The sequence below is a fragment of the Kogia breviceps genome, chromosome 8 (genome assembly GCF_026419965.1).
Source record: "Kogia breviceps isolate mKogBre1 chromosome 8, mKogBre1 haplotype 1, whole genome shotgun sequence".
Classification (NCBI taxonomy): Eukaryota; Metazoa; Chordata; class Mammalia; order Artiodactyla; family Physeteridae; genus Kogia; species Kogia breviceps.
The window spans coordinates 57,999,384-58,025,520 of record NC_081317.1 but is presented as its reverse complement, the minus strand read 5'-3'; the positions used below and the strand labels follow the sequence as shown (position 1 = coordinate 58,025,520).

Here is a 26,137-nt window from a genome sequence, read left to right as displayed (position 1 = left end):
TTGTCAAGTCTCTTTGAATGGAGCACTTAAGATTTGTCCATTTCACTATATGTAAATTTTACCTGCAAAAAATTTTAATTCTATATTATTGATATGAATGTTTAATTACTCAGCAGTGAAATGTACTTTTATTTGCAACTTGTTTTGAAATGCATAAAAAGTATGATGGATGAAAAAAATGAGTGGATGCATGGATAGATGGATGAATGTGTGGTAAAGAAAATACGTATGGCAAAATGTTGACAATCATAGAGTCTAGTCTGGGGTTTACAGGTGTTCATTTTACAATACTTTAAACTTTATGATAAAATATTGAGGCTAGAATAAAAACAACATGATGGAGTTATGGTATATTAAAAGAGGTAATCTCATAATGATTGAGAGAGGAGATAAGATAAGAGAGAAAATTTTGGAAGCTGGAAAATGAATGGATGAGGGATAACTGACTTAGCAGACCTGAGACGTCAGAATCCTAAGCCAGGGGTTGGGAAAGCTGGCACACAAGGTGTTAGATAATCAAAGGCTTATGAACTGGAAGCACCAGCTACCTTTGGAATTAGGAATTGGAATAGCAGAAGTAAAATAAAGAGGGTTAGATGAAATCTGTTTGCTCTAGAGGCACTTAGGTTCTTAGATCCCCTTCCCAAGAGTATGATATTCTGGGATTGCGACCACTTCCTAGTGTAATTTGGGGGGCTTAATATCTGGAGATGATAAAATACAGGGTCTCCAGACTGGCAAAAAAGGAAGATAACATACTCAATGTTAAATATTGAGGAACTATTCCTTCCAGCTTCCTTTTTTCTATTGACTTTCCCAAAAGCTAGCACTAAGATTTCTATGCTTCATGTGGGAGCTTGGAAAACTCTTCCATGGGTCATCTGACCAAGCCAAGAGGAAAAAACCAATGATACTGATGTTGGGGATTTCCTAATAAATGGCCTACTTTTATCAGACCACAGTTATCAAGTTTCATCCTGAAGCTCAGAATCTAGATAGTGGTTATGTGGATGTATAAAAGGTACGTCACCCTTACAGTTACACTTAATTGGGAGCAGGCAGCCAAGAATTAGCAGATACTTGTGGAAAGCCTCTAAAATGGAGAGAAAAAAATAATTTGGAAGAATCAGAAACTCTGCAAGGAGAAGATTTAACAAATAAGCATTATTAATATCCTCAGAGCTGAAAAAGAATATATTCCATCCATGATGCACGAACCAGGTGGTATAAAAAAAAGAAAGCTCTTAGAAATTAAAAATGTGAAATAAGAAATGAAAAATATCAGTAAAGCATTGGAAGATGAAGATGGAAGAAATATCCCAAAATTAGAGTAAAAAAGACAAAGGTGGAAAAATAGTAGAGAAAAGACAAGAAACTTTGAGGGCCAATCTGAATAATAGGTAATATTGAAAGAAAGAGATAAGAGAGAAAACAGAGAGGGATAAATGATCAATGAAATTACTTAAAAAAAAATCTCAGAGCTGAAGGATATGAGTTACCAGATTGAAAGGGTCCACAGAATATTCACCATAGTGGGAAAAAGTAGACCCATGTGAAGACATAGCATTATGAAATTCCAGAAAAATAGAGACCAAAAAAAGATTCTAAAGCTTTCAAAGAGAAAAGAAAAGGAAAGGAAAGAAAAATAAGCCACATGCAAAGGAACAGGAATCAAAATGGCCTCAAACTTTTTACCTGCAATACAGGATACTAAACCATACAATAATGTCTTGTAGAGAGAGTAACTGGATGGGAGGGAGACTTTTTGTACCTTTGATAATAACTTTTGTATTTTGAACATACGATCCATTCAAAACACAAATATAATTTAAAAATAATACTACTGACTAGCTTTTTTTTTTGGTTTGTTTAACAAGTACGTTTGTACATATTTCCTCATTTTTATCTTTACAACAACTTTATTCCCACTGAGGGTTCGAGAGTCAGGGAGGTATAATCAGGTGGTAGGTGATGGAGCCAGACCTGGCAGCCTTTCGTCACTTCTTTCTAGGTGCTGAGACAGAACAGCAGCCATAGTGAGTTGGGAAGTGACAGTTATTATTGAGGTAATACTAGGATGAGAGGTGAATCGAGCCTAACTTTGGGGGAGTAAAGAGCTATAGTTCTAGGGTTCCCAACCTCAATTTTGTGACCGTATCAAGTGTAAGATATGACACAACTAACTTGAGTCAAAAATAAAAATTTTTAATCTATCAAGTCTTTTTAAAAAGTAGCCCTATTATATGTCACAGTTAAAAAAATTTGATTTATTTTCTTGAATAGGAGAAAAAGCATTTGAGTTGCAGCTGCTGCATCTAAACTTGGGCATACCTCTAGGAATATGTCATAACCATTTCACAGCAAAATCACCTCTGTCTGGAGGGGAAGAAGAGACTGAGAAATTGTAGAATAGATTGGTTTTGGGACAGGAGCTTTTCAAGAGTTCACTGGTATGAAGTGGTTAAATGTTTTGTCTTAATATCATGCTGTAAATGAAATCAGCTCCAATGCCTAGGTTTCTGAACTCCTACAGTTTTAATTTATGGTTGTAAATATACCTATTATTCTTTAATATTTTTAATAGCTCAGAATGCAGAACTTCAGGGAAAGGCAAGTGAGATGGAGAAAGCATTCCAGACTTCCCAGCATAAATGGAAAGAAGAATGCAGAAGATTTGAATGTGATTTGGAGGAAAGAGACAATATAATTCAAAACTGTGATCAAAAATATGATTTACTTATGAAAGAAAAAAGCAGACTAGAGAAAACTGTACAGGTAAAATATTTTATGAAGGAATTTTTCTATATTTAATATTCATTGATATGTATTATACATTATTTTATTTTATTTATTTAATTTTTTTTAACATCTTTATTTGAGTATAACTGTTTTACAATATTGTGTTAGTTTCTCCTTTACAACAAAGTGAATCAGTTATACATATACATATGTTCCCATATCTCTTCCCTCTTGTTATTATACATTATTTGAAGTTATTTTTGGAAAGGAAAATACCAGAAAGCAAGAAAATCTAATTTCTTCCCCACCCCCCCTAACTCCCTTCCTTTCTCCCTCTCTTCTTTCCTTTTTAGGGGCATTTTTGCAGGTCTATTTTTATATGCTTTAGCAATATATTAATATATATACTGTTTCTTTTGTGAAAAACAGTTTGAGATCTCTGATCAAAAAAAACCACAACTCACTTATATGGGCATACTGTAAGAAGATAAGAACCTACAACCTCTTTGGTCCAGGAACATGAAAATTTGTAATTTTAGAAATGTGGGCCCCAGATTTTGACCTGAATATGCAATAAATATAGAAAATTTTTTATGTATCTGATGTAAACTTCATTATCTGTGTAGGGTACATTCTATATAGGCACGGTATATAAATATTTGATGACCTTTTATTGACATTATTGTGAGCTATTTATTCTCCCAGTTTTTGTTCCTTTTTAGTCTCTAAAGTAAAAGTATGGTTTAATGTTAAAGTTGCCACCCACTTAAAAGATAGATTTTGTATTGTCTGTATTTGCCACTTTTGGGAAATACCAGTTTAAATTTTAAAATACATGATTGGGCTTCCCTGGTGACACAGTGGTCAAGAATCTGCCTGCCAATGCAGGGGACACAGGTTCGAGCCCTGGTCCAGGAAGATCCTACATGCTGCAGAGCAACTAAGCCCGTGCGCCACAACTACTGAGACTGTGCTGTAGAGCCTGTGAGCCACAACTACTGAAGCCCGTGCGCCTAGAGCCTGTGCTCCGCAGTAAGAGACGCCACCGCAGTGGGAAGCCCACACACCACAACGAAGAGTAGCCCCCGCTCACTGCAACTAGAGAGAGCCCGTGTGCAGCAACAAAGACCCAACTCAGCCAAAAATAAATAAATAAATAAATAAATTTATTTAAAAAATTACATGATAAAAATGCTCTACATTTACCACTGGTGTAAATGGCTTTTCAGAATATTGGAAATAAATCTTCACTAAAAATAATTTTACAAAAACATTTGTTCAATGTAAAAGTTTCAGCACAAAGGTTCCCTGACATTGTCAGCATATCTTCTTTTGATTTCCTGCATGTCAGCAGTCACAGTTTTCTCTTCTCTTTATTGTAATATTCCTAGACCCTGGAACAGTGCCTGGCATATACAAGGGCTCCATTAGTATTTGAATGGGGGGAGTTTAGGTGGCACCTGGAACTACAAGTCCCTGAACTGCTTTGTATAAACTTCTCCACATGAAATGTCTAGAGCTATGGGGAAAGAGGGTAATGGTGGCAGCATTCCTCATAGTCAATCAGCCTGCATCTCAAGATCTCTTATAGATCTTGATGTGATCTTGATCACCTATTTGGTAGGAGAACTTTGCTTTGATTTTATACAATTGGCTTTGAACTAATACAGAGACCTTTGGGGGTGAAGAGGAGTCACTGTTTTGCCCTAAGGGGAAAAAGCCTCAAGGCTCCTCCTGTTGGCTTTCCATTAGTGAAAGTTGGGAGGGCGGTCTTTATTATGCAGAACCACGCTATAGTTTATAAGGACACAGGAGGCTTTCCCTCTCTCTCATAAACCACAGAATCTTTCTCCTTGTGTTAATGCAGACTTAGTTTAAAACCCTATAGTTTAGAAAATTGGGCTTCTTGGGAAACCTGCATTTTATACTTCTAAGATTTTGAACCAGATTAGATCTTGTAAATGTAGTACAACTGAGAAAACCCCAGAAGAAAAACCTCTTGCAAATATTGTTTATCTGTAGAACTAGAAATTAGTTAATAGTCTAAACCTAAAAACGATTTTTTTGACTTTTCAAATTTTTAACATTCTAGAGTTTCCCTATACTGATTTGTTGCACAAAACTCCTCCTTCTCCCCTTTTGTAAATAGTGTTCTTTGTCAAATTTATATATAAATTATCAGGGATAATCCAAATAGTCTTTCTATAGCTAATTAGAGCTTTCCATATTATCTCCTTTACATATAGATTACATATTTGCCAAACAATCTACTTTGTTTTGTCTCTATCATATGATGCATTTTGTTCAATCCCCTGCAGTTAAATTTTTTGGAAAAATTGGGTTAAATATCTATATCTATTTATATCTATCAATATATAGATATATATGAAATGTTGCTCAAATTAAATAGATAACCATAGCTTCTTATTCACACATACATTCTGATGATCAAAATATAATTTGTCTATTAATTAATGATTTTAACATAAATTATAATGAGTTTTAACAGTCTGTGTAGGTAAGGAAAGCCCTTTGTATATTTAAATTGTGGATGAAGGAAGAAAGATAACTTTTATTGATCTAATACTAAAACAAGATTTTATTCACGTAAAGGAAGTGTTGGAGAAACATCAGCAGGAGAAGAATGAGATGGAGTCTCATATCAGGGAGACAGCATTGGAGGAGTTTAGATTACAAGCAGAACAATGGGAAGCAGAAAGAAGAGAGTTACAATTTATAGTACAGGTATTTTAAAAATAATAATAAATGTCTTTTTAATGCTTATGAAATTAAAAATTACATTAGTGTGATAATTGACTCGCTTACTCAAGGAAAAAATAATTCCTAGTCTTTGCTCTCTGGAAGGCCGTGTTTCATTTGTAGTTACATGACAATATGGGCAACTGTTTCCAAAAGATACTATTAGAATTAGAGTTGGGTGACTTCTACTGCATAATTTATTTGATTTTTAAAGAACACATATACATTTGGCATTTAGTTTTCTAATTTAAAATATGAGACTGTTAGTCTTTAACAACATAAAGAAATAGAATAATCAGATTTTGGATATTAGAGGATGCTTATAAATCATATAATATAGTGTTTTTGAACTCATTTTAAGAAGTGCAAATTCTTTTTTTTTTTTCTTCTTTGCGGTACGCGGGCCTCTCACTGCTGTGGCCTCTCCCGTTGCGGAGCACAGGCTCCAGACACGCATGCTCAGCGGCCATGGCTCACGGGCCCAGCCGCTCCGCGGCACGTGGGATCCTTCCGGACTGGGGCACGAACCCGCGTCGCCTGCATCGGCAGGCGGACTCTCAACCACTGCGCCACCAGGGAAGCCCGCAAATTCTTAATCATGTTCTTCCCCACAAAAATCACAGAATCCCCCAGGCTTTGAGTAGTACAATTTGAAAATCACTGATTACATCTAATCCCCATTATAGATGAACAGATGGCAATTTGTGATTTACTCAGATCATAGACTGAGTGATTAGTGTGGGAAAAGACTACAAGTCTCCAGATTTTTACTCCTGTTCACTTTGCATTCTTTCAGGAGATTATATGTAAATTATTTTGAAGGAGAGGTAGGAGAAATTAAAACTCTTCATTCACTAACCAACTAATTTAAAATTTCAAATAAATTTCCATCATTTCTTCTTTTACGTATTCTGTGGTAAGACAAACATTTTTTCTACACAAAATGACAAATTGAAATATAGTCTTTATATAGATGTCAAAGATGTGCATTCTTTACAGAATGAAAAATATCCATCTAAAATAAATTTGAGTTGCTTTGTGTTAGGAACAATTTTGTGAGATGAAGGTGGCCCAAAACCTGCAGAGAATAGAAAGCACCTTATTTCTTTAAGAGTGAAAGCTGGCAGTAAACAGTGGAAATACTGAATTTGTTGTATATGTAAGTGTTCAGAATACCAACAAAATCATATCTTTCCCAAACCTTTGGTCCTTGGGCAATGCTTTTCTTCCCAGTCTCTCCCTCTGTGGAATTTGGAAAGACAGTCACTCTTTAGACCTCTTAGTATTTTTATTTTTTTATTTTATGTTATTTTATTTGTTTTTGAGATTTTATAAAGGCTTTATTTGTCATACATGCACCAACCACTGGAAATAAATTAAGCAGAGGTAATGGTAAATATATTTTCAGATTTTCTTATGATATAAAGCTAATTATACTCTTTATTAGTAGACTTGAACTCTCTAAGGCCATGACTTCAAATTTGTCTAACATGAATAACTTATGCTTTATTAGTAACCCCATTTATTTATTTATTTGCTTCTTTAACTTTTTGTTTTATATTGGAGTATAGTTGATTAACAATGTTGTGTTAGTTTCAGGTATACAACAAAGTCTGTGAGTCTGTCTCTCTTCTGTAAATAAGTTCATTTGTATCTTTTTTAAAAAAAATTCCACACATAAGCGATATCACACACGATATTTCTCTTTCTCTGTCAGACTTACTTCACTGACAGTCTCTAGGTCCATCCATGTTGCTGCAAATGGCATTATTTCATTCTTTTTAATGGCTGAGTAATATTCCATTACATATAGGTACCACATCTTCTTTATCCATTCTTTTGTTGATGGACATTTATTTAGGTTGCTTCCATGTCTTGGCTATTGTAAACAGCACTGCAATGAACACTGGGGTGTGTGAATCCTATCGGACCATGTTTTTCTCCCGGTATATGCCCAGGTGTGGGATTGCAGGATTATATGATAGCTCTATTTTTAGCTCCTGTTATTTTTAGAGTCTGCTTGTAATTTGTATAGTTAGTTCTCTCATTCATTCAGTCACTCGTTCATTTATTCATTCCCTAAGTACTTTCTGAGTTCCTACTGTGGGTCCTGAAGATATAAAATTGATTAAGATATGATTTCTGTCCTAAAAGATATCTCAACATGGAGAGACATGTAAAGAGAGAAAATATATTGTAATATAATAACATTTTGAACAAAATGCTATGGGATCATAAAAGAGAAATGAATTAATTGCCTGGGAGATTGGGGAGATCACCACAGAGCCGAAGACATTTGAGCTGTTGTTGATAATTGTCTTCAAGGTTACCTAGAACAAACAAGTACATGTAAGTGAATGAAAATAACCCTTTTATTATTTATTTATTTATTATTTTTTGGCTGTGTTGGGTCTTCATTGCTGTGCGCAGGCTTTCTCTAGTTGCGGCTAGTGGGGGCTACTCTTTGTTCTGGCGTGCAGGTGTCTCATTGTGGCTTCTCTTGTTGTGGAGCATGGGCTCTAGGCACGTGGGCTTCAGTAGTTGCAGCACGTGGGCTCAGTAGTTGCGACATGTGGGCCCTAGAGCGCAGGCTCAGTAGTTGTGGCATGCGGGCTTAGTTGCTCCATGGCATGTGGGATCTTTCTGGACCAGGGATCGAACCCGTGTCCCCTCTATTGGCAGGTGGATTCTTAACCACTGCACCACCAGGGAAGTCCCAACCCCGCCCTGTTTTTTAAATACTCAGAAATTTCCAGTGCTACCAGTCAGAAGCCCGAAACTTATAAAATATGATGCAGAGACCTGTATTTAAATGTGTGCATGATGTGATTTTGATAAGTTACCTGGTCAGTCCTGTAAATCTCACATGAAATGTATGTGGTTACATCAGACTTTATATTATGAAGTATTAAGAGCATTTGAAATTCTGTATGAATCCTTAATTATTATGTGTGGGAAGAATAGGGGAATATATTCCTTAGTTACTACCACCTTCTGTGAAGTAGATTTTATTGTACTCTGTAACCAAAATGTTCAGAACACTGTCTCTCAATTTCTTGTCCTTTTTATTTTAACAAAAGAAAACTGCGTTTCCTTTTATAAAGCAAGCTTAGAAACCTTTTATATTTTAAAAAAGTCTTTTTTTAAACAACTTGAGGGATAGATGGAAATTCTCTCCTCTCTCTATTGGCTGTTGATGGGTTCAGGTTTCCATCCTATAATTAGGTGTTAGTATCACATAGTGTTCTTTTGTGTAGCTCTCTAAGGGAATTCAGTTTTTAAAATAAGTTTTAAATAAACCTACATGAAACTATATCTTTAACAGACAAAGCTGGTATAATATTTCTCTCATCTGGGCTTTAGAATTCAGGCTCATTATAAAAAGCAAATCTTAATTTTATGCCATGTCTCCTTTCTTTCCCAGTAATTGAAGCACTGAATAGAGGTGTACTTCTCTGGAATATTAATGGAGTTACCTCATTTTAAGAAAGTGTTTTTCATTTTTTAAATGCCTGTTCTCTTTCGATAAACATAAAAATTCCATGTCTTCAGCATTATTTGAAATTTCAAACCAAAGCAAAGCCATGGTAATTTTAGAATGATGTGTTTATATTGATCTTGGAAAAAATATGTTATTTTTTATATCTATTTATTTAAAATGAACATTTGTTTTGTTTTTATTTACTTCTTTGTTTTCTGCAATAGCAATGTGAACTTTGAGGATGCTTATTAGCCATGAGCTTTTCTATTGTAGGCAGTGTGGGACATGCAGTGGTAAACCATCATGCTCTTTCCTTTGTCATTTTTATAGTTCATTTCAATGTATAACTCATCAGTAGGATTGAAAGCATTTAGAAGATGAATGTATGTTTTTCATATTTAACTTATTTCCAAAATTCTGTAACTAAACCAGGGAACAAAGTGACCCTTTCCTCATTCACTGACTAAATTTGGTTTATATATCTAGTGATCAAGGGGTGGGAGAATTTGTGATGGCAAAAGAGCGTGGGAAATGTAGACTGAAAATAATACTGCAGACTGAAGAAGGAGGAGGAAGAGTGTGGGGGCGAGGGGGTAAAGGAAGGTATCAGACTAGGTGTGGGCATCAATCATCGGCTGTATGATAAGACAGCAGCTAGGGATTGGGGTACAACATGTCAGAGATTGACCTGGTAAGCACAGTTATGATCTAGGGACAGCTTACAGTAAGTTGCATGAAAAGGAAGTATATCAGAGTTTTGCGTTAAATGATCTAGGGGTAACAAGGAGCTTTTCTTGGTAGCTTCCTGGGAAACTGTCTGCTGGTGCCCTTTGTAAGCAAATGGCATAGAAAGTGAGTCTGGCACTGGTACTGCCTGTTGTTTCCAAACAGGAAATATCTTAATATTCAGTTTATAAAATTACATAATATTGTTCTTATTGTAAAAATGCCCTGAATTTAGGGAAATTTAAAAGCACAAAGTCAAGGAATCCCCCCTCCCCTGCAAGCCTGCCCGCTCCAGTCCTACTTCTCATCTAAGGGTGTATAAACATGTTATTATATTTACATAAATATGCCTCAGTAATATTTGGCATCCATATTTTGATATTCTTACACTATTCTTATAGTGTTTGAGAGCTTTTCTGTCATGTGGAAGTTCCTAATACATTTAACAAATCCCTTATTGATAGACATGTTGTTTCCTTCAAAAGTTTTTGCTTTAATTTAAAATGATTCACTAACATCCTCGTCCATATCTTTGTGCTGTTGTACATGTGATTTAGCTGTGTAAATGCCTAGAAGTATAATTGCTTTGTCTTCAAGTTTATGGATTTATAATTTGTGATAGGTATTACATAAAGTTAGTACTAGTTTATACTCTACAGTAGTAAACACTATTTTTGATTGTAGAACTATGCTGGCTTTGGGGATTTAGAGAGATAACCATGTACTAGACTAGGGTTGTAACTGTATCTATATTGATATATTTCATAAGTTAGGAAGGGGGAGTACTTTAGCTCTGATGTTTCTAACTACTTTAATCCTTCAGACTTGAAACCATATTTTGGAGTTCAAGAAATAGTGTTTATATGAGTAAGTATAAAGAATTATACTTTTGGGGCTATGTTTTTGGAAGGTGTGGAAAGAAAGCAAGTTTAATTTCTAAGAGCACAGTGTGGTTTACTTTGATGTTAAATGTCAGTTCAAAAACAAGCTCCATTTAAAAATATTGTAAGTTCAACACCTCCCTCTAGTGGAGAAAAGAAAAACTCACTCAATTTCCTCTATCCTTAATGTGGTTTTATTTGTTTTTCACACACATACACACGCATGCACACACACACACTTCACTGTAAGGATCCAGGTATAGCTTTGGTTTGATGAGAAAATAAATTCTGTGACAAAAATTTAAAAAATTTATTTTGGAGCAGGCAAGTTAATCTTGAGGTATAACTGCATGAGATATTTTATAGTTCTTTTGGAATTTTCTTTTATGTTATAATGTACTCCAGACATGGATTGCATTGATTAAACCATACACCTATTATAAATATTTGAACATACAAAAAATAATAGGTATTAATATATAATATATAATTAATACTCAATATAATCAACCAATACATTAATATAGCCAACACTTACCATCTAGATCATGTGTTTGTCATATTTGCTTAAGAATTCATAACGAATTTCATATCACTGAAGACTGAATCACTTCACCATTCCACCACCACCTCACCGCCAAAAGATAACCATCATTCTGAAGTTGGTGTTTAATTTTCTGTCTGTAAGCATTGACGATATATCATTTGTTTTAGTATTTTGTGTATTTTAAAAGTATACATACAGTATCACACAGTATGAGTCTTTGTGCAACTTGTCTTTCTCACTTGTGTTTTAGAGACTTAGCCAAGTTAATAAACTATCTCTGGTTCATTCAATTTAACTGATCTATAGTATTTTATCTTATGCATATGTCATAATTAGTTTATCCATTACTGGATTGATTGAGATTTAAGTTCTTTCCAAGTTTCAGTTATTTCAGACAATGCTTCCATGAACATCAAATATTTTTGTTTATGTGGGATGTATTTAGTGTGTATGCAATTATTAGGAGGTAAAATATATGCTAAATTATTCTCCCAAGGGGTTGTATCAATTTGAGAGAAGAGTTTTTCTTCCCTTGCAGTCTCTTGAACACTTGGTATTTTTCAGATTTAATTTCTATTTAAATTTATTTTTGTCTGCGTCTGGTCTTAGTTGTGGCATGCAGGATCTTTCGTTGGGGCATGCGGGCTTCTCTCTAGTTGTGGCATGCGGGTTTTTTCCTCTCTCTAGTTGCGTGCAGGCTCCAGAGCGCGTGGGCTCTGTAGTTTTGCCGCACATGGGCTCTCTAGTTGAGGAGCGCGGGCTCAGTAGTGGCGCTCGGGCTTAGTTGTCCCGTGGCATAGATGGGATCTTAGTTCCCCAACCAGGGATCGAACCTGGGTCCCCTGCACTGGAAGGCGAACTCTTTACCACTGGACCACCGGGGAATTCCCCAGATTTAATTTCTTTTGCAATAGGATGCATGTGAAATTGTCTCTTGCTCAAATTTCTATTTCCCTGACATGGAGCATGTTATGTTTATTGGCCATTCATGTTTCTTCTTTTGTGAACTGCAATTTTATATTTTTTCCCCTTTTCCTTTTGGATTGTTTGTATATTCTTACTGATTTATAAGAGTTTTTAATATATTTGGTTGCTTGGTTACTTAAATCGCCATAGCAAACATCTTTTTCCTCTTTGTGGAGACATGGAGACAATCCACATTGTGTTTGATGTGCACTTTTAAATTTTTAATGTAGTTGAATGTATCAGTTTTTTCCTTTATTATTGATAGTGGTTTTTATGTCTTGTATAATCTAAAGTCATAAAGAAAAATATATTTTTCTGTATAGAGCATTGAGGGAGGGTCTAATTTTATTTTTTCCAAATGAATAACCAAATGTCCCTGTACTATTCACTTGTCTATTCTGTTACCACTTATTGATTTAAAATGTCATCTGTGTCATATATCAAGTTCCTTTATATCTAAGATTTGGTTTCTGGTGCTCTGTTCTGTTTCACTTACATGTTGGTCTATGTCTGAACCAATACTAAATTGTTTTATTTACCATGGCTTTAGGGTAAATCAGATAGGGCAAGTTCCCTCCTCCATATTCTTAATATTTTTTTTGGGGGGTGGGGAGGAGAGTTATTCTTAAACTTTTAATTTTCCACATGAGTTTGAGAATTGGCTTGTTACATTCCACCAAGAAACCTTGCTGTAATTTTGATTGGAATTGAATTGGATTTATGGGTCAGTTTGGCGTAAATTGACATCCTTAATTTCTTCTGTTTTCCATCCTTTTATATTTTTGTTCTCTTTTTGAGGAGATTTCTTCAAATTTTTTTTTAATACTTTTTTTTTTTTTTTTTTTTTTTTTTTTTTTGCGGTACACGGGCCTCTCACGGCTGTGGCCTCTCCCGTTGTGGAACACAGGCCTCTGGAGGCGCAGGCTCAGTGGCCACGGCTCACGGGCCCAGCCGCTTCACGGCATGTGGGATCCTCCCAGACCGGGGCACGAACCTGCGTCCCCTGCATTGGCAGGCGGACCCTCAACCACTGCGCCACCAGGGAAGCCCGATTTCTTCAATTTTATATAGCAACTTTTCTGTTGAGTTCTCATTTCTGCTTTTGGGTTTTTAATTTCCAAGAGCTATTTCTTGTTTTTTGGCTATACCTTTTTATAGTAGAGTCTTCTTATTTCATGTTTGTAATACCTTATTTTAGTTCTCTGAGGATGGAAGTCATACTTGTTTTGAAGGTGCTTCCCCTTATTCTTCCCCCCTAGATTGTCTTTGTTTTTTCTGAGTGTTTGACCCCATTTGTCTGAGTTTCACATGAGGAGCTTTCCTCAAATGTCTGCTGATCCTTGGCTGTATGCTCATGTTTAAGAATGAAGCACTAAAAACCTGGGAGAAAGCTCTGTGTATGTGGAGCCCTTCCATTTAATTGGGGAACCTTAAAAATGCCAGGATCTGCAGCTCTCTTCCCTTGGACTGGTAGTTTCCCCACAAAGGAGTCTTCTCGTCTCCTCCTTGTGCTGATAGTACCTTAAGTGTAGGAGTCAAGGTTCTGGGAGCTGAAGAGAGAAAGGGAGCCGTGAAGTCTCACTGCCCACTATTTCCCAATCTCCTAATTTTTAATAAGGTGTCTTACCCTGACCTACAGTTGTGTCTGGTTTTCATGACCTCAGAACCTTTTTGGGGCAACCTCTCTTGTTAGTAAATAAACTCTTTCTCTTTTTCCAGGACGGAGAGGGGACTTTGTCAGGGAGGGAGTTGGCAGAAGAGATCTGAGGATATAACTAACTGCTGCTTACAGAGGCTTCCAACAGTGTTCTGTATTCATTGCTACCCCATGGCTTGGCTTCAGGGATGATTGCTGCTTCCAATTTCTGATCTTTTAATGATATGAATTCAGCTTGCTATTAGGCTCTTCCCTTTTTGAGTATTTAACAAAGTTGAGAAGCTGAAACCTGTCATTTATCACTTGTCCATTTACTTTCCATCTTGCAAATTTGCTTTTGACATCTCTTGTTGGCTGTCATCTTTTCTGCCACTCATTTTTATTCTATCTTCATTTAAGTGGGATTTTAGGAGCAAGCAGAGATGATTGGATAGCTTTGATCCAATCTGTTTAACTGGTGGTGCCCTCTTTCTGCTCTTTCTACATATGACCTTCTGAGACCTTAGAGTCTCACTTTTCATCTCATATTTGAGCTCTGGTTTTACTGAATGTTTTTTAGTATTAAAAGCACCTAGGGTGCTGGGTTTCATAGCTACAGTTCTTTTTTTTTTCTTTCCAGTTTTATTGAGACATACTTGACATATATACTCTTTAAGTTTAAGGTGTACAACATGAATGATTTGATATATATATATACTGCAAAATGATTACAAGTTTAACTTCCATTACCTCACACAGTTACAGATTTTTCTTTCTTGAGATGAGAACTTTTAAGATCTACTCTCTTAGCAACTTTCAAATATACAATATGGTAATGTTAACTATAGCCATTATGCTATATATCATATCTTAATATTCAATTTATACAATTTTTATAAAATAAAATTTTTATGGCATACAGTATTACAGTCTTTACATAATACAGTATTGGAAACATTGTTAAATTAAAAAAACCACTTACCTGTGATCATGGGCTAATACTTAGTTTCTCCAATTATTAGAGAGAGATGTACGATATGGCAATGTGAATCTTTGAAGGCAAAGTTATAAAATAGAAAACTAACACATTATTAATTTTTTTGTTAAATATCACTCACCTTATGCCTATGTCGGGATAGACTACTTCAATACAGATCTTGCACATGATGTTCAATGCGATGAATACTTAGGTGATGATGCTGACAAAAGCATCTCATATAGTTCTTCCTGTACAGTTATTCAGTTTTCACATGAAAACATACACAACAGATAAGTTTATTAACTGTACGGCATGATGATTATTTACTGTTCATTAAGTGGAAGTGAGTCATATAAAGGTCTTCATCCTTGTCATCTTCATGTTGAGTAGACTGAGGAGGAGCAGGAGGAGGGGTTGGTCTTGCTGTCTCAGGGGTGGCAGTGGTGGAAGAGATGGAGGAGATGGAAGGGGAGGCAGGAGAGGCAGGCACACTTTGTGTAACTTTTTGGAAATACGTTGTCATTTCTGTCTGCCGTTTTTGCTTTTTCATTTCTCTAAAAATGTTTCTATATGATACCAATCCTTCTTTCATTGTTTGCTTTAGTTTCAGTGCCCATGTCATAGAAGGGTCCATGTTGTAAAAGAAGTCAAAAGCAATCTTGAAATCAGCACCCTTCTACCAGATTGTCTAATGTCAATTTGTTTTCTGGCACTACTTCTTCTATGTCTTCTTCCTTATCATCTGACACTGGTTTACAAGCACTCATCTCCATCAGGAAGTCTTCTGTTAATTCTTCTGGTGTGCTGTCTCAGCTCTTGAACTTCTCCAAGATTCATATCTTGAAAGCCTTCAGCCCCCATTTTTTTTTTTTTTTTTTTTTTTTGCCATATCTATGATCTCTTTTACAATTTCCTTGATTGGCTCTGTCGTAAATTCTGTGAAGTCATGGACAACATCTGACCACAGTTTTCTCTAGCAGGGATTTATTGTTTCCGGATTGATGGCTTTCACACCTTTTTCTATAACAACAATGGCATTTTTTCAATGCTGTAATCCTTCCAGACTTTTATGATGTTCTGTCAATCAGGGTTCTCTTCCATAGCATTGACCATCCTTTCTATAGAGTACCGTGTATAATGAGTGTTAAAGGTTCTTATAACCCCCTGATCGAGAGGCTGAATTAGAGATGTATTTGGGGCAAGTGGACCATTTTAGTGTCTTTGGTGTTAAACTTATGGGGTTCTGGGTGGCCAGGGGCATGTCCAATAACAAAAGAACTTTAAAAGCCAGTCCCTTACTGGCAAGGTATTTCCTGACTTCAGGGACAAAGCATCGATGGAACCAATGCAGAAAATGTATTCTTGTTGTTTAGGCCTTCTTGTTGTACAACCAAAGGAATGGCAGCTCAGGGGTTAGCAGCTTTGTAGATAAGGACAATACTGATCATAAATCCAACTGCATTTGCACAAAACAATAGAGTTAGCCTGTCCCTTCCTACCTTAAACCCTGGTGCTTGCTTCTCTTCCTTATGAATAAATGCCCTTTGGGCATTTTTTACAGAATAGGGCATTTCTGTCTGCATTAAAAACCTGTTCAGGCAGATATCATTTCTCCTCAATGCTTTCCTTTTTTAAAATTGAATTATAGTTGATTTACAATGTTGCGCTATTTTCTCCTGTATAGCAGTGACTCAATTATACACAATATACATTTAAAAAATATTCTTTTCCATTATGGTTTATCCCAGGAGATTGGATATAGTTCCCTGTGCTATATCCTTGTTGCACCTTGTTTATCCATTCTAAATGTAATAGTTTGCAGCTATTAACCCCAATCTCCAGTCTGTTCCTCTCCCTCCCCCACTTCCCCTTGGTAACTACAAGTCTGTTCTCTATGTCAGTGAGTCTATTTGTGTTTTGTAGATAGCTTCATTTGTGCCATATTTTAGCCCTCAGTGATTTTCTTAAAGGCATCTGGGAACTTGTCTGCTGCCTCTTGGTTTAAGTTGCCTCTTCTGTTATCTTGGCATTTTTAAAGCCAAACCTCTTTTTAAAATTATCAAACCATTCTTTGCTGGCATTAAATTCTCCAGCTTTAGATCCTTCACCATCCTTTTGCTTTAAGTTGTCATATAGTGACTTTGCTTTTTCTCGAATCATATTACAGACTATAGGTACACCTTTCTCAGAGCAATGCTGCACCCACATAAAAGCTGCCTTTTCAGTATAAGATAAAAAAGGTATATTGCAAAAAGTGCAAAGTTTTCTTACCTGCTGTTGTAGCTGCAGCCATGGCCTCACTAATTTCCTTTTCTTTTTTTTTATAATGGTCCTTAACACTGGATTCATTTATCTTGAAATGGCAGGCAGTCACAGCTGCAGACCTGAATCTATGGTGCCTATAAAGCAATTCAGCTTTTTCTTGTAATGTCATGATTTTTCTTTGCTTCTTGGGACCACTTCCAGCATCACTAGTGGTACTTCATAGGGGTCCCATGTTGTCATTCAAGGTTTACTAAACACAATGCAAAAGTGAGAACCGAGAGAGAGAGAGATTACTTTTTGCTGCGATACGAAGTTTACTGGAGAGATGAACTGCTCATGTGGAGATGAGTAGCATGTGCATTTTAAGCAGATACTTGGAACACTTGAGCAATGCCATAGGAGGTGGCTACAAAATTATTACAGTAGTATACTATGGACTACAGTTAATTTTATGCAGTTATGATTTAATACTGAATCTTTATGTTTGTTTACATTTCTTTCGGCTGTGAACGAGGTCATGTAGTCTGTGTTTGTGTGCATAAGTTTTGATAAATTTTAACGTTTTATAATAGATTTATATATTTTTATGGTAGTAAATGATAAAATAGATTAGAATCTACATATTTTATGCATTCTTGACATACCTAACTTTTAAAAATTTTTTTTAAATTTCTAGGCTATGCAGTTTGTCTGTGAGTTTTTTCAACTTGTCACAAATCTCCAAAAAATTATCGAATGTATTTATTGAAAAAAAATCTACATATAAATGGACCCATGCAGTTCAAACACATACCCATGTTGTTCAGGGGTCACCTGTGTATATAATATATATATGTACGCATCTGTATAGTTTTATACCATATTTTATTTATCCATTGATGGACATTAAGGTTATTTCCATGTCTTGGCTGTTGTATTGAGGTTGTTGATTTTCAAGGCCACCAGGAGTTGGGGGAAGGGAGTGTGGAATTAGGGCGAGTTTAAATGCTACAAAGCTTGCTATTCTTACTGAGATTGAGCTGATTTTCTTGAATAAATGCTTCTTAGATTATTGTAAGCCTTTGGTTAATTTTCAGTTATGAAAAATTTGATTTTGACATTTTTTGCCAGTGTTCTTATTACTTTAATGGAGGAAAGAATTATTGGTGGTCCTTACTTTGCCTTTCTGGAACTTACTTATGTTCTCTGAAGATATTCTGAAGTTTTCTTCTCTTTGTATATACTCCTCTCAGGGAATGTTTTTGCCCTCCCCATTTGATTTAGATTCCACCTTTCATGTTGAGGTATTTTTTCAAGTACTGTGTTTTCTTATGTTTAAGAGTGAGGGACTGAAAAACTTATTAGAAGTTTTTCAGTGTTGGGTCAGCTCTTTCAACCATGATCTTCGCTGTAGGGGTTATCTGGTGGATATTTGAAAGAGATAGATAAAATCCTTCTACCTTCCCCAAATAACTTAAGAAGATGTAGAAAGTAGAAAACTTGATTGAGTCATTGTCAAAATTCCAGGCTCATACTGCTTCACCATTGAATAGAAAGAAACATTCAAGGAGCAAATAATTTCAGTCTTACATAAACTCTGCCAGAGAATGAAAAGAAAACTTGATAACATACCAAACTAATAATCTTGATACTAAAACTGACAAGGATACAAGGAAAGATAATAATAGCCAATCTCACTCATGAATATAGGTGCAAAAATATTATACAAATTTTTAGCCAACTGAATGTAGCAAAATGGAAAAAAGATATAATATAAAAAGCCTTTATACAAGAAATGCCGAGTAAGTCTAACATTAGAAAACCAATCAAGGTAATTTTAATTAATGTAATCTGTTAACTTTATTATGTAATATAAGTTTCTTGGGTATGTGAATAGAATTCCTAAAAACTACACTACACTGAGGAAAACAGTTTTTTTAGTAAAAACTATGTAGGTGTGTTTATATCCATATCTAATAATGTATAGTAATTATCACATAATATTAGTGACTACTTGACCTCTGCATTAAAACAGATTTTTAGGTCAGAATTTCATCTACATCTCTTTTTTTTTTTTTTTTTTTTGTGGTACGCGGGCCTCTCACTGTTGTGGCCTCTCTCGTTGGGGAGCACAGGCTCCGGACGCGCAGGCTCAGTGGCCATGGCTCACGGGCCCAGCCACTCCGCGCATGTGGGATCTTCCTGGACCAGGGCATGAACCCGTGTCCCCTGCATTGGCAGGCAGACTCTCAACCACTGCGCCACCAGGGAAGCCCTCATCTACATCTTGAAAGACTTTTATTTGAAAGCTGTTTGTTAAGTAATATTTAATATAAGTCAAGTATCATAAAGTAAAAGCCCTAACTGATCGGCCATTCATTTTCCAGTTCTTTTTTATAGGATTAAATTCAAACTCACATGGAACAATGGGCATACATTAGTGTAGTATTTGGAATGATTGTTTTCTTTCTATACTATTTATCAATAGAATGGGAATCACAAGTCATCTTTTCTTATAAATAAATCTTGTGACTTCTTGAATACTTTAATTTCTTTTACTTGATTTAATAAATATTGTTTGAAATAATTGCCGTCAACTAGGAGATAAGTATTTTTGGTTATAGACTTTATTTTTATTTCAAATTATTTGTGTTACTTTGTGATTGGCCTTGTAAATTGCTGTTTATTCATTTTAATGTATACACAGTAGTCTAAGTGAATGGTTGAAAGTTGGAGATTATGTATTTGTAAATCAAGAAGCCATGTATTTTAACAGTGGATTTGAATTAATACTATTGATTGCTTGAAGGAGGAGGTCCTATCATATAGAATAATAGTGGTATCTTATACTTGTGTAGTGCTTAATGGTCTTAAACGTGCTTTCATATATGAAGGTACTCTTATGATGTAATTAGATTACATAAGGCTGTTCATCATACCATTTGCTTCTGAATCCAGAGTATTATGATAAAAACGGTGAGTGCTGTCTGTTGGTTGTAGGCAATGTTGGCACAGTCGTGCTATGCTACGTAGCTTTGTTCTTATCTATGATAAAGATTGAAAACATGTAAGTTGATGAACTTCTATTAAGGAGTTTCCATTACCTGCAGAAAATATTTCTTAAGAGTTCATGTGGGGGGCTTCCCTGGTGGCACAGTGGTTGAGAGTCTGCCTGCCGATGCAGGGGACACGGGTTCGTGCCCCGGTCCAGGAGGATCCCACATGCCGCGGAGCAGCTGGGCCCGTGAGCCATGGCCGCTGAGCCTGCGCGTCCGGAGCCTGTGCTCTGCAACGGTGGAGGCCACAACAGTGAGAGGCCCGCGTAGCGCAAAAAAAAAAAAAAAGAAAACCAAAAAACAAGAGTTCATGTGTACTTGGCTATAGAGTAGTAATTATAAATGAGGGGATGTGGAGAGAAGGAATTAAAGTAAATTTTGTTCTTCATCCTTTGACTGTGGACTATACTGCTGGTTACTTTCCAGACTAGAATCTATTATAGAGAATTATATTTGGTGCTTGCAGCATTCTCACTCAGATTCTGATGATGCCTTTTGAGTGGCTAGGAATACTTGGATGCGTGTATAAATATATGTTTGTATGTTCCTGAGTAAGATTATGCTGGTGAGGGGAACGTGGGAAAAAGGGCTTTGTCAAAGACCTTAAGTAGGAAAGATGAATCTAGATTAGTTACTGTGGAAAATATCTTTGATATGTGTGTTAACTTTATATTTGAACTTCCATAAAATTCAACTCTGATTTCTGAGTTTAGTTGGAAAAGAAGATTGAGAGATTTAAGTAGAACTACCTGATATTTTTCTTGTAGTAGAACAGCAAAGATTTAAAAACTTGAACACTGAAGAGAAAATGAAATACAGCCATCTAGTGGCTGCAACTTAAAAAGCTCTAAGCATAGTTAAAGTACCATGAGCTCACATAAAAATCTCTCAAGGGTTATTATTAGGCATTCAAGCTAATCATTCCTTATCACACAAAGGAGCAATACACATTTGTATTACTAAACATTTTAATCAAATTTTAATGAGAAGGGAAAACTAATATATGTCAGTTGAACTATAACATGTAAATACCCTCAGAGGTCAGTTGAACTAGAGTAAAATTATAGTAAGTTATCTACATTTTCAATTGTAATACGTATTAATCAGATTTTTAAAATATCTTTATTGGAGTATAATTGCTTTACAATGTTGTGTTATTTTTGGCTGTGTAACAAAGTGAATCAGTTATATGTATACATATATCCCCATATCCCCTCCCTCTAGCATCTCCCTATCCCACCCTCCCTATCCCATCCTTCTAGGGGGTCACAAAGCACCTAGCTGATCTCCCTGTGCTATGCAGGTGCTTCCCACTAGCTATTTTACATTTGGTAGTGTATATATGTCCATGCCACTCTCTCACTTCGTCCCAACTTACCCATGCCCCTCCCCATGTCCTCAGGTCTGTTCTATATGTCTGCATCTTTATTTTTGTCCTGCCCCTAGGTTTATCAGAACCTTTTTTTTTTAGATTCCATATATATGTGTCAGCATACAGTATTTGTTTTTCTCTTTCTGACATACTTAAATCTGTTTGATGGACTCTAGGTCCATCCACCTCACTACAAATAACTCAATTTCATTTCTTTTTATGGCTGAGTAATATTCTATTGTATATATGTACCACATATTCTTTATCCATTCATCTGTCGATGGACACTTAGGTTACTTCCATGTCCTGGCTACTGTAAATAGAGCTACAATGAACACTGGGGTGCAAGATTCTTTTTCCATTTTTTTTTTTTTTTTTTTTTTTTTTGCGGTAAGCGGGCCACTCACTGTTGTGGCCTCTCCCGTTGCGGAGCACAGGCTCCGGACGCGCAGGCTCAGCGGCCATGGCTCATAGGCCCAGCCGCTCCGCAGCACATGGGATCTTCCCGGACTGGGGCACGAACCCGCGTCCCCTGCATCGGCAGGAGGATTCTCAACCACTGCGCCACCAGGGAAGCCCCAAGATTCTTTTTTTTTTTTTTTTTTTTTTTGCAGTATGCGGGCCTCTCACTGCTGTGGCCTCTCCCGTTGCGGAGCACAGGCTCCGGACGCGCAGGCCTAGCGGCCATGGCTCACGGGCTCAGTCGCTCCGTGGCATGTGGGATCCTCCCGGACCAGGGCACGAACCCGTGTCTCCTGCATCGGCAGGCGGACTCTCAACCACTGCGCCACCAGGGAAGCCCAAGATTCTTTTTGAATTATGGTTTTCTCAGGGTATATGCCCAGTAGTGGGATTGATGGGTCATGTGGTAGTTCTATTTTTAGTTTTTTAAGGAACCTCCATACTGTTCTCCTTAGTGGCTGTATCAATTTACATTCCCACCAACAGTGCAAGAGGGTTCCGTTCCTTTTTCTCCATACCCTCTCCAGCATTTATTGTTTCTAGGTTTTTTTTTTTTTTTTTTTTTTTTTTGCGGTATGCGGGCCTCTCACTGTTGTGGCCTCTCCCGTTGCGGAGCACAGGCTCCGGACGCACAGGCTCAGCGGCCATGGCTCACGGGCTTAGTTGCTCCGCGGCATGTGGGATCTTCCCGGACCAGGGCACGAACCCGTGTCTCCTGCATCGGCAGGTGGATTCTCAACCACTGCGCCACCAGGGAAGCCCTGTTTCTAGATTTTTTGATGGCTTTTCTGACTGGTGTGAGGTGATACCTCATTGTAGTTCTGATTTGCATTTCTCTAATGATTAGTGATGTTGAGCATCCTTTCATGTGTTTGTTGGCAACCTGTATATCTTGTTTGGAGAAATGTCTATTTAGGTCTTCTGCCCATCTTTTGATTGGGTTGTTCGGTTTCTTTAATGATATTGACCTGCATGAGCTGCTTGTATATTTTGGAGATTAATCCTTTGTCAATTGCTTCGTTTGCAAATATTTTCTCCCATTCTGAGGGTTTTTTCATCTTTTTAATGTTTCCTTTGCTTTGCAAAATCTTTTAAGTTTCGTTAGGTCCCATTTGTTTCTTTTTGTATTTATTTCCAGTTCTCTAGGAGGTGGGTCAAAAAGGTTGTTGCTGTGATTTATGTCATAGAGTGTTCTGCCTATGTTTTCCTCTAAGAGTTTGATAGTGTCTGGCCTTACATTTAGGTCTTTAATCCATTTTGAGTTTATTTTTGTGTATGGTGTTAGGGAGTGTTCTAATTTCATTCTTTCACATGTAGCTGTCCAGTTTTCCCAGCACCACTTACTGAAGAGGCTGTCTTTTCTCCATTATATACTTTTACCTCCTTTATCAAAATTAAGGTGATCATAGGTGCATGGGTTTATCTCTGGGCATTCTATCCTGTTCCATAGGTCTATATTTCTGTTTTTGTGCCAGTACCATACTGTCTCGATTACTGTAGCTTTGTAGTATAGCCTGAAGTCAGGGAGCCTGATTCCTCCAGTTCGGTTTTTCCTTCTCAGGATTGCTTTGGTTATTCGGGGTCTTTTGTATTTTCATACAGATTGTGAAATTTTTTGTTCTAGTTTTGAGAAAAATGCCATTGGTAGTTTGGTATGGATTGCACTGAATCTGTAGATTGCTTTGGGTAGTATAGTCATTTTCACAATGTTGATTCTTCCAATCGAAGAACATGGTATATCTCTCCATCTGTTTGTATCATGTTTAATTTCTTTCATCAGTGTCCTTTTTTTTTTTTTTTTCGGTATGCGGTCCTCTCACTGTTGTGGCCTCTCCCTTTGCAGAGCACAGGCTCAGGACACACAGGCTCAGCGGCCATGGCTCACGGGCCCAGCCGCTCCGCAGCATGTGGGATCTTCCCAGACCGGGATACGAACCCATATCCCCTGCATCGGCAGGCGGACTCTCAACCACTGTGCCACCAGGGAAGCCCTCATCAGTGTCTTATAGTTTTCTGCATATAGGTTTTTTGTCTCCTTAGGTAGGTTTATTTCTAGGTATTTTATTCTTTTTGTTGCAGTTGTAAATGGGAGATTTTCTTAATTTCTCTTTCAGATTTTTCATCATTAGTGTATAGGAATGCAAGACATTTCTGTGCATTAATTCTGTATCCTACCAATTTTGTTGGTTAGCTCTAGTAATTTTCTGGTAGCATCTTTAGGATTCTGTATGTATAGTATCATGCCATCTGCAAACAGTGACAGTTTTACTTCTTCTTTTCCGATTTGGCTTCCTGTTATTTCTTTTCTTCTCTGATTGCTGTGGCTAAAACTTCCAAAACTATGTTGAATAATAGTGGTGAGAGTGGGCAACCTTGTCTTGTTCCTGATCTTTGAGGAAATGCTTTCAGTTTTTCACCTTTGAGAACGATGTTGGGTGTGGGTTTGTCATATATAGCCTTTGTTATGTTGAGCAGTTAATCCATTTACATTTAAGGTAATTATTGATATGTATGTTCCTATTACCATTTTCTTAATTGTTTTGGGTTTGTTTTTGTAGGTCTTTTCCTTCTCTTATGTTTCCTACCTAGAGAAGTTCCTTTTGCATTTGTTGTGAAGCTGGTTTGGTAGTGCTGAATTCTCTTAACTTTTGCTTGTCGGTAAGGGTTTTAATTTCTCCGTCAAATCTGAATGAGATCCTTGCTGGGTAGAGTAATCTTGGTTGTAGGTTTTTCCGTTTCATCACTTTAAATATGTCCTGCCACTCCCTTCTGACTTGCAGAGTTTCTGCTGGAAGATCAGCTGTTAACCTTTTGTGGATACCCTTGTATGTTATTTGTTGCTTTTCCCTTGATGCTTTTAATATTTTTTCTATGTATTTAATTTTTGATAGTTTGATTAATATGTGTCTTGATGTGTTTCTCCTTGGATTTATCTTGTATGGGACTCTGTGCGCTTCCTGGACTTGATTGACTATTTCCTTTCCCATGTAAGGGAAATTTTCAAGTATAATCTCTTCAAATATTTTTCTCAGTCCCTTTTTTTTTCTCTTCTTCCTCTGGGACCCCTATAATTCGAATGTTGGTACGTTTAATGTTGTTCCAGAGGTCTCTGAGACTGTCCTCAATTCTTTTCATTTTTTTTCTTTATTCTGTGCTGTGGTAGTTATTTCCACCATTTTATCTTCCAGGTCACTTATCCGTTCTTCTGCCTCAGTTATTCTGCTACTGCTTCCTTCTAGAGAATTTAAAATTTCATTTATTGTGTTATTCATCTTTGTTTGTTTGCTCTTTAGTTCTAGATTCTTGTTAAACATTTCTTCTGTTTTCTCCAATCTATTTCCAAGATTGTGTATCATCTTTACTATCATTACTCTGAATTCTTTTTCAGGTAGACTGCCTATTTCCTCTTCATTTGTTTGATCTGCCGTTTTTTTACCTTGCTCCTTCATCTGCTGCATATTTCTCTGTTTTCTCATTTTGTTTACTTGCTGTGTTTAGGGTCTCCTTTTTGCAGGCTACAGGTTTGTATTTCCCTTGTGTTTGGTGTCTGTCCCCAGTGAGTGAGGTTGGTTGAGTTGCTTGTGTAGGCTTCCTGGTGGAGGGGACTGGTGCCTTTGTTCTGGTGGGTGGGGCTGGATCTTTTCTTTCTGGTGGGCAGGGCCTCATCTGGTGGTGTGTTTTGGGGTGTCTGTGACCTTATTATGATTTTAGGCAGCCTCTCTGCTAATGGGTGGCGTTGTGTTCCTGTCTTGCTAGTAGTTTGGCATGGGGCATCGAGCACTGGAGCTTGCTTGCCATTGGGTGGAGCTGTGTCTTAGCATTGAGACTGAGATCTCTGGGAGAACTGTCACAAATTCATATTACATGGGGCTGGGAGGTCTATGGTGGTCCAATGTCCTGAACTTGGCTCTCCCACCTCGGAGGCTCAGGCCTGACACCAGGCTGGAGCACCACGACCCTGTCAGCCACATGGCTCAGAAGAAAAGGGAGAAAAAAAATTATTAACATTAAAAAAAAATAATGAAAAAAGAAGAGAGCAACCAAACCAATAAACAAATCCACCAATGATAACAAGTGCTAAAAACTAAACTAAGATAAACATGAAAATCAGTAACAAATCAGTCGCAGACAGCAAACCCCAAGTCTACAGTTTCTCTCAAAATCCACTGCCTCAATTTTGGGACGTTTCGTCTATTCAGGTATTCCACAGATTCAGGGTACATCAAGTTGATTGTGGAGATTTAATCCGCTGCTCCTGAGGCTGCATGGAGAAAGTTCCCTTTCGCTT

At 36.9% G+C, this 26,137-nt stretch overlaps 1 protein-coding gene across 11 annotated transcripts in view; it reads left to right on the top strand.

Annotated features, from left to right (window-relative positions):
- CCDC171 (coiled-coil domain containing 171) overlaps positions 1-26,137 on the top strand; it is a 345,966-nt gene that overhangs the window by 37,163 nt on the left and 282,666 nt on the right. For 8 of the 11 annotated variants that reach the window (XM_067041467.1, XM_067041470.1, XM_067041463.1 and 5 more), the window contains exons 5-6: positions 2,585-2,775; positions 5,353-5,484. In XM_067041467.1, coding sequence (XP_066897568.1) covers positions 2,585-2,775; positions 5,353-5,484 — 323 coding nt within the window. Of the gene's footprint in view, positions 1-2,584; positions 2,776-5,352; positions 5,485-7,792; positions 7,849-26,137 lie in introns of those variants that run through there. The other 3 variants (XM_067041472.1, XM_067041468.1, XM_067041473.1) reach the window with 2 other exon arrangements.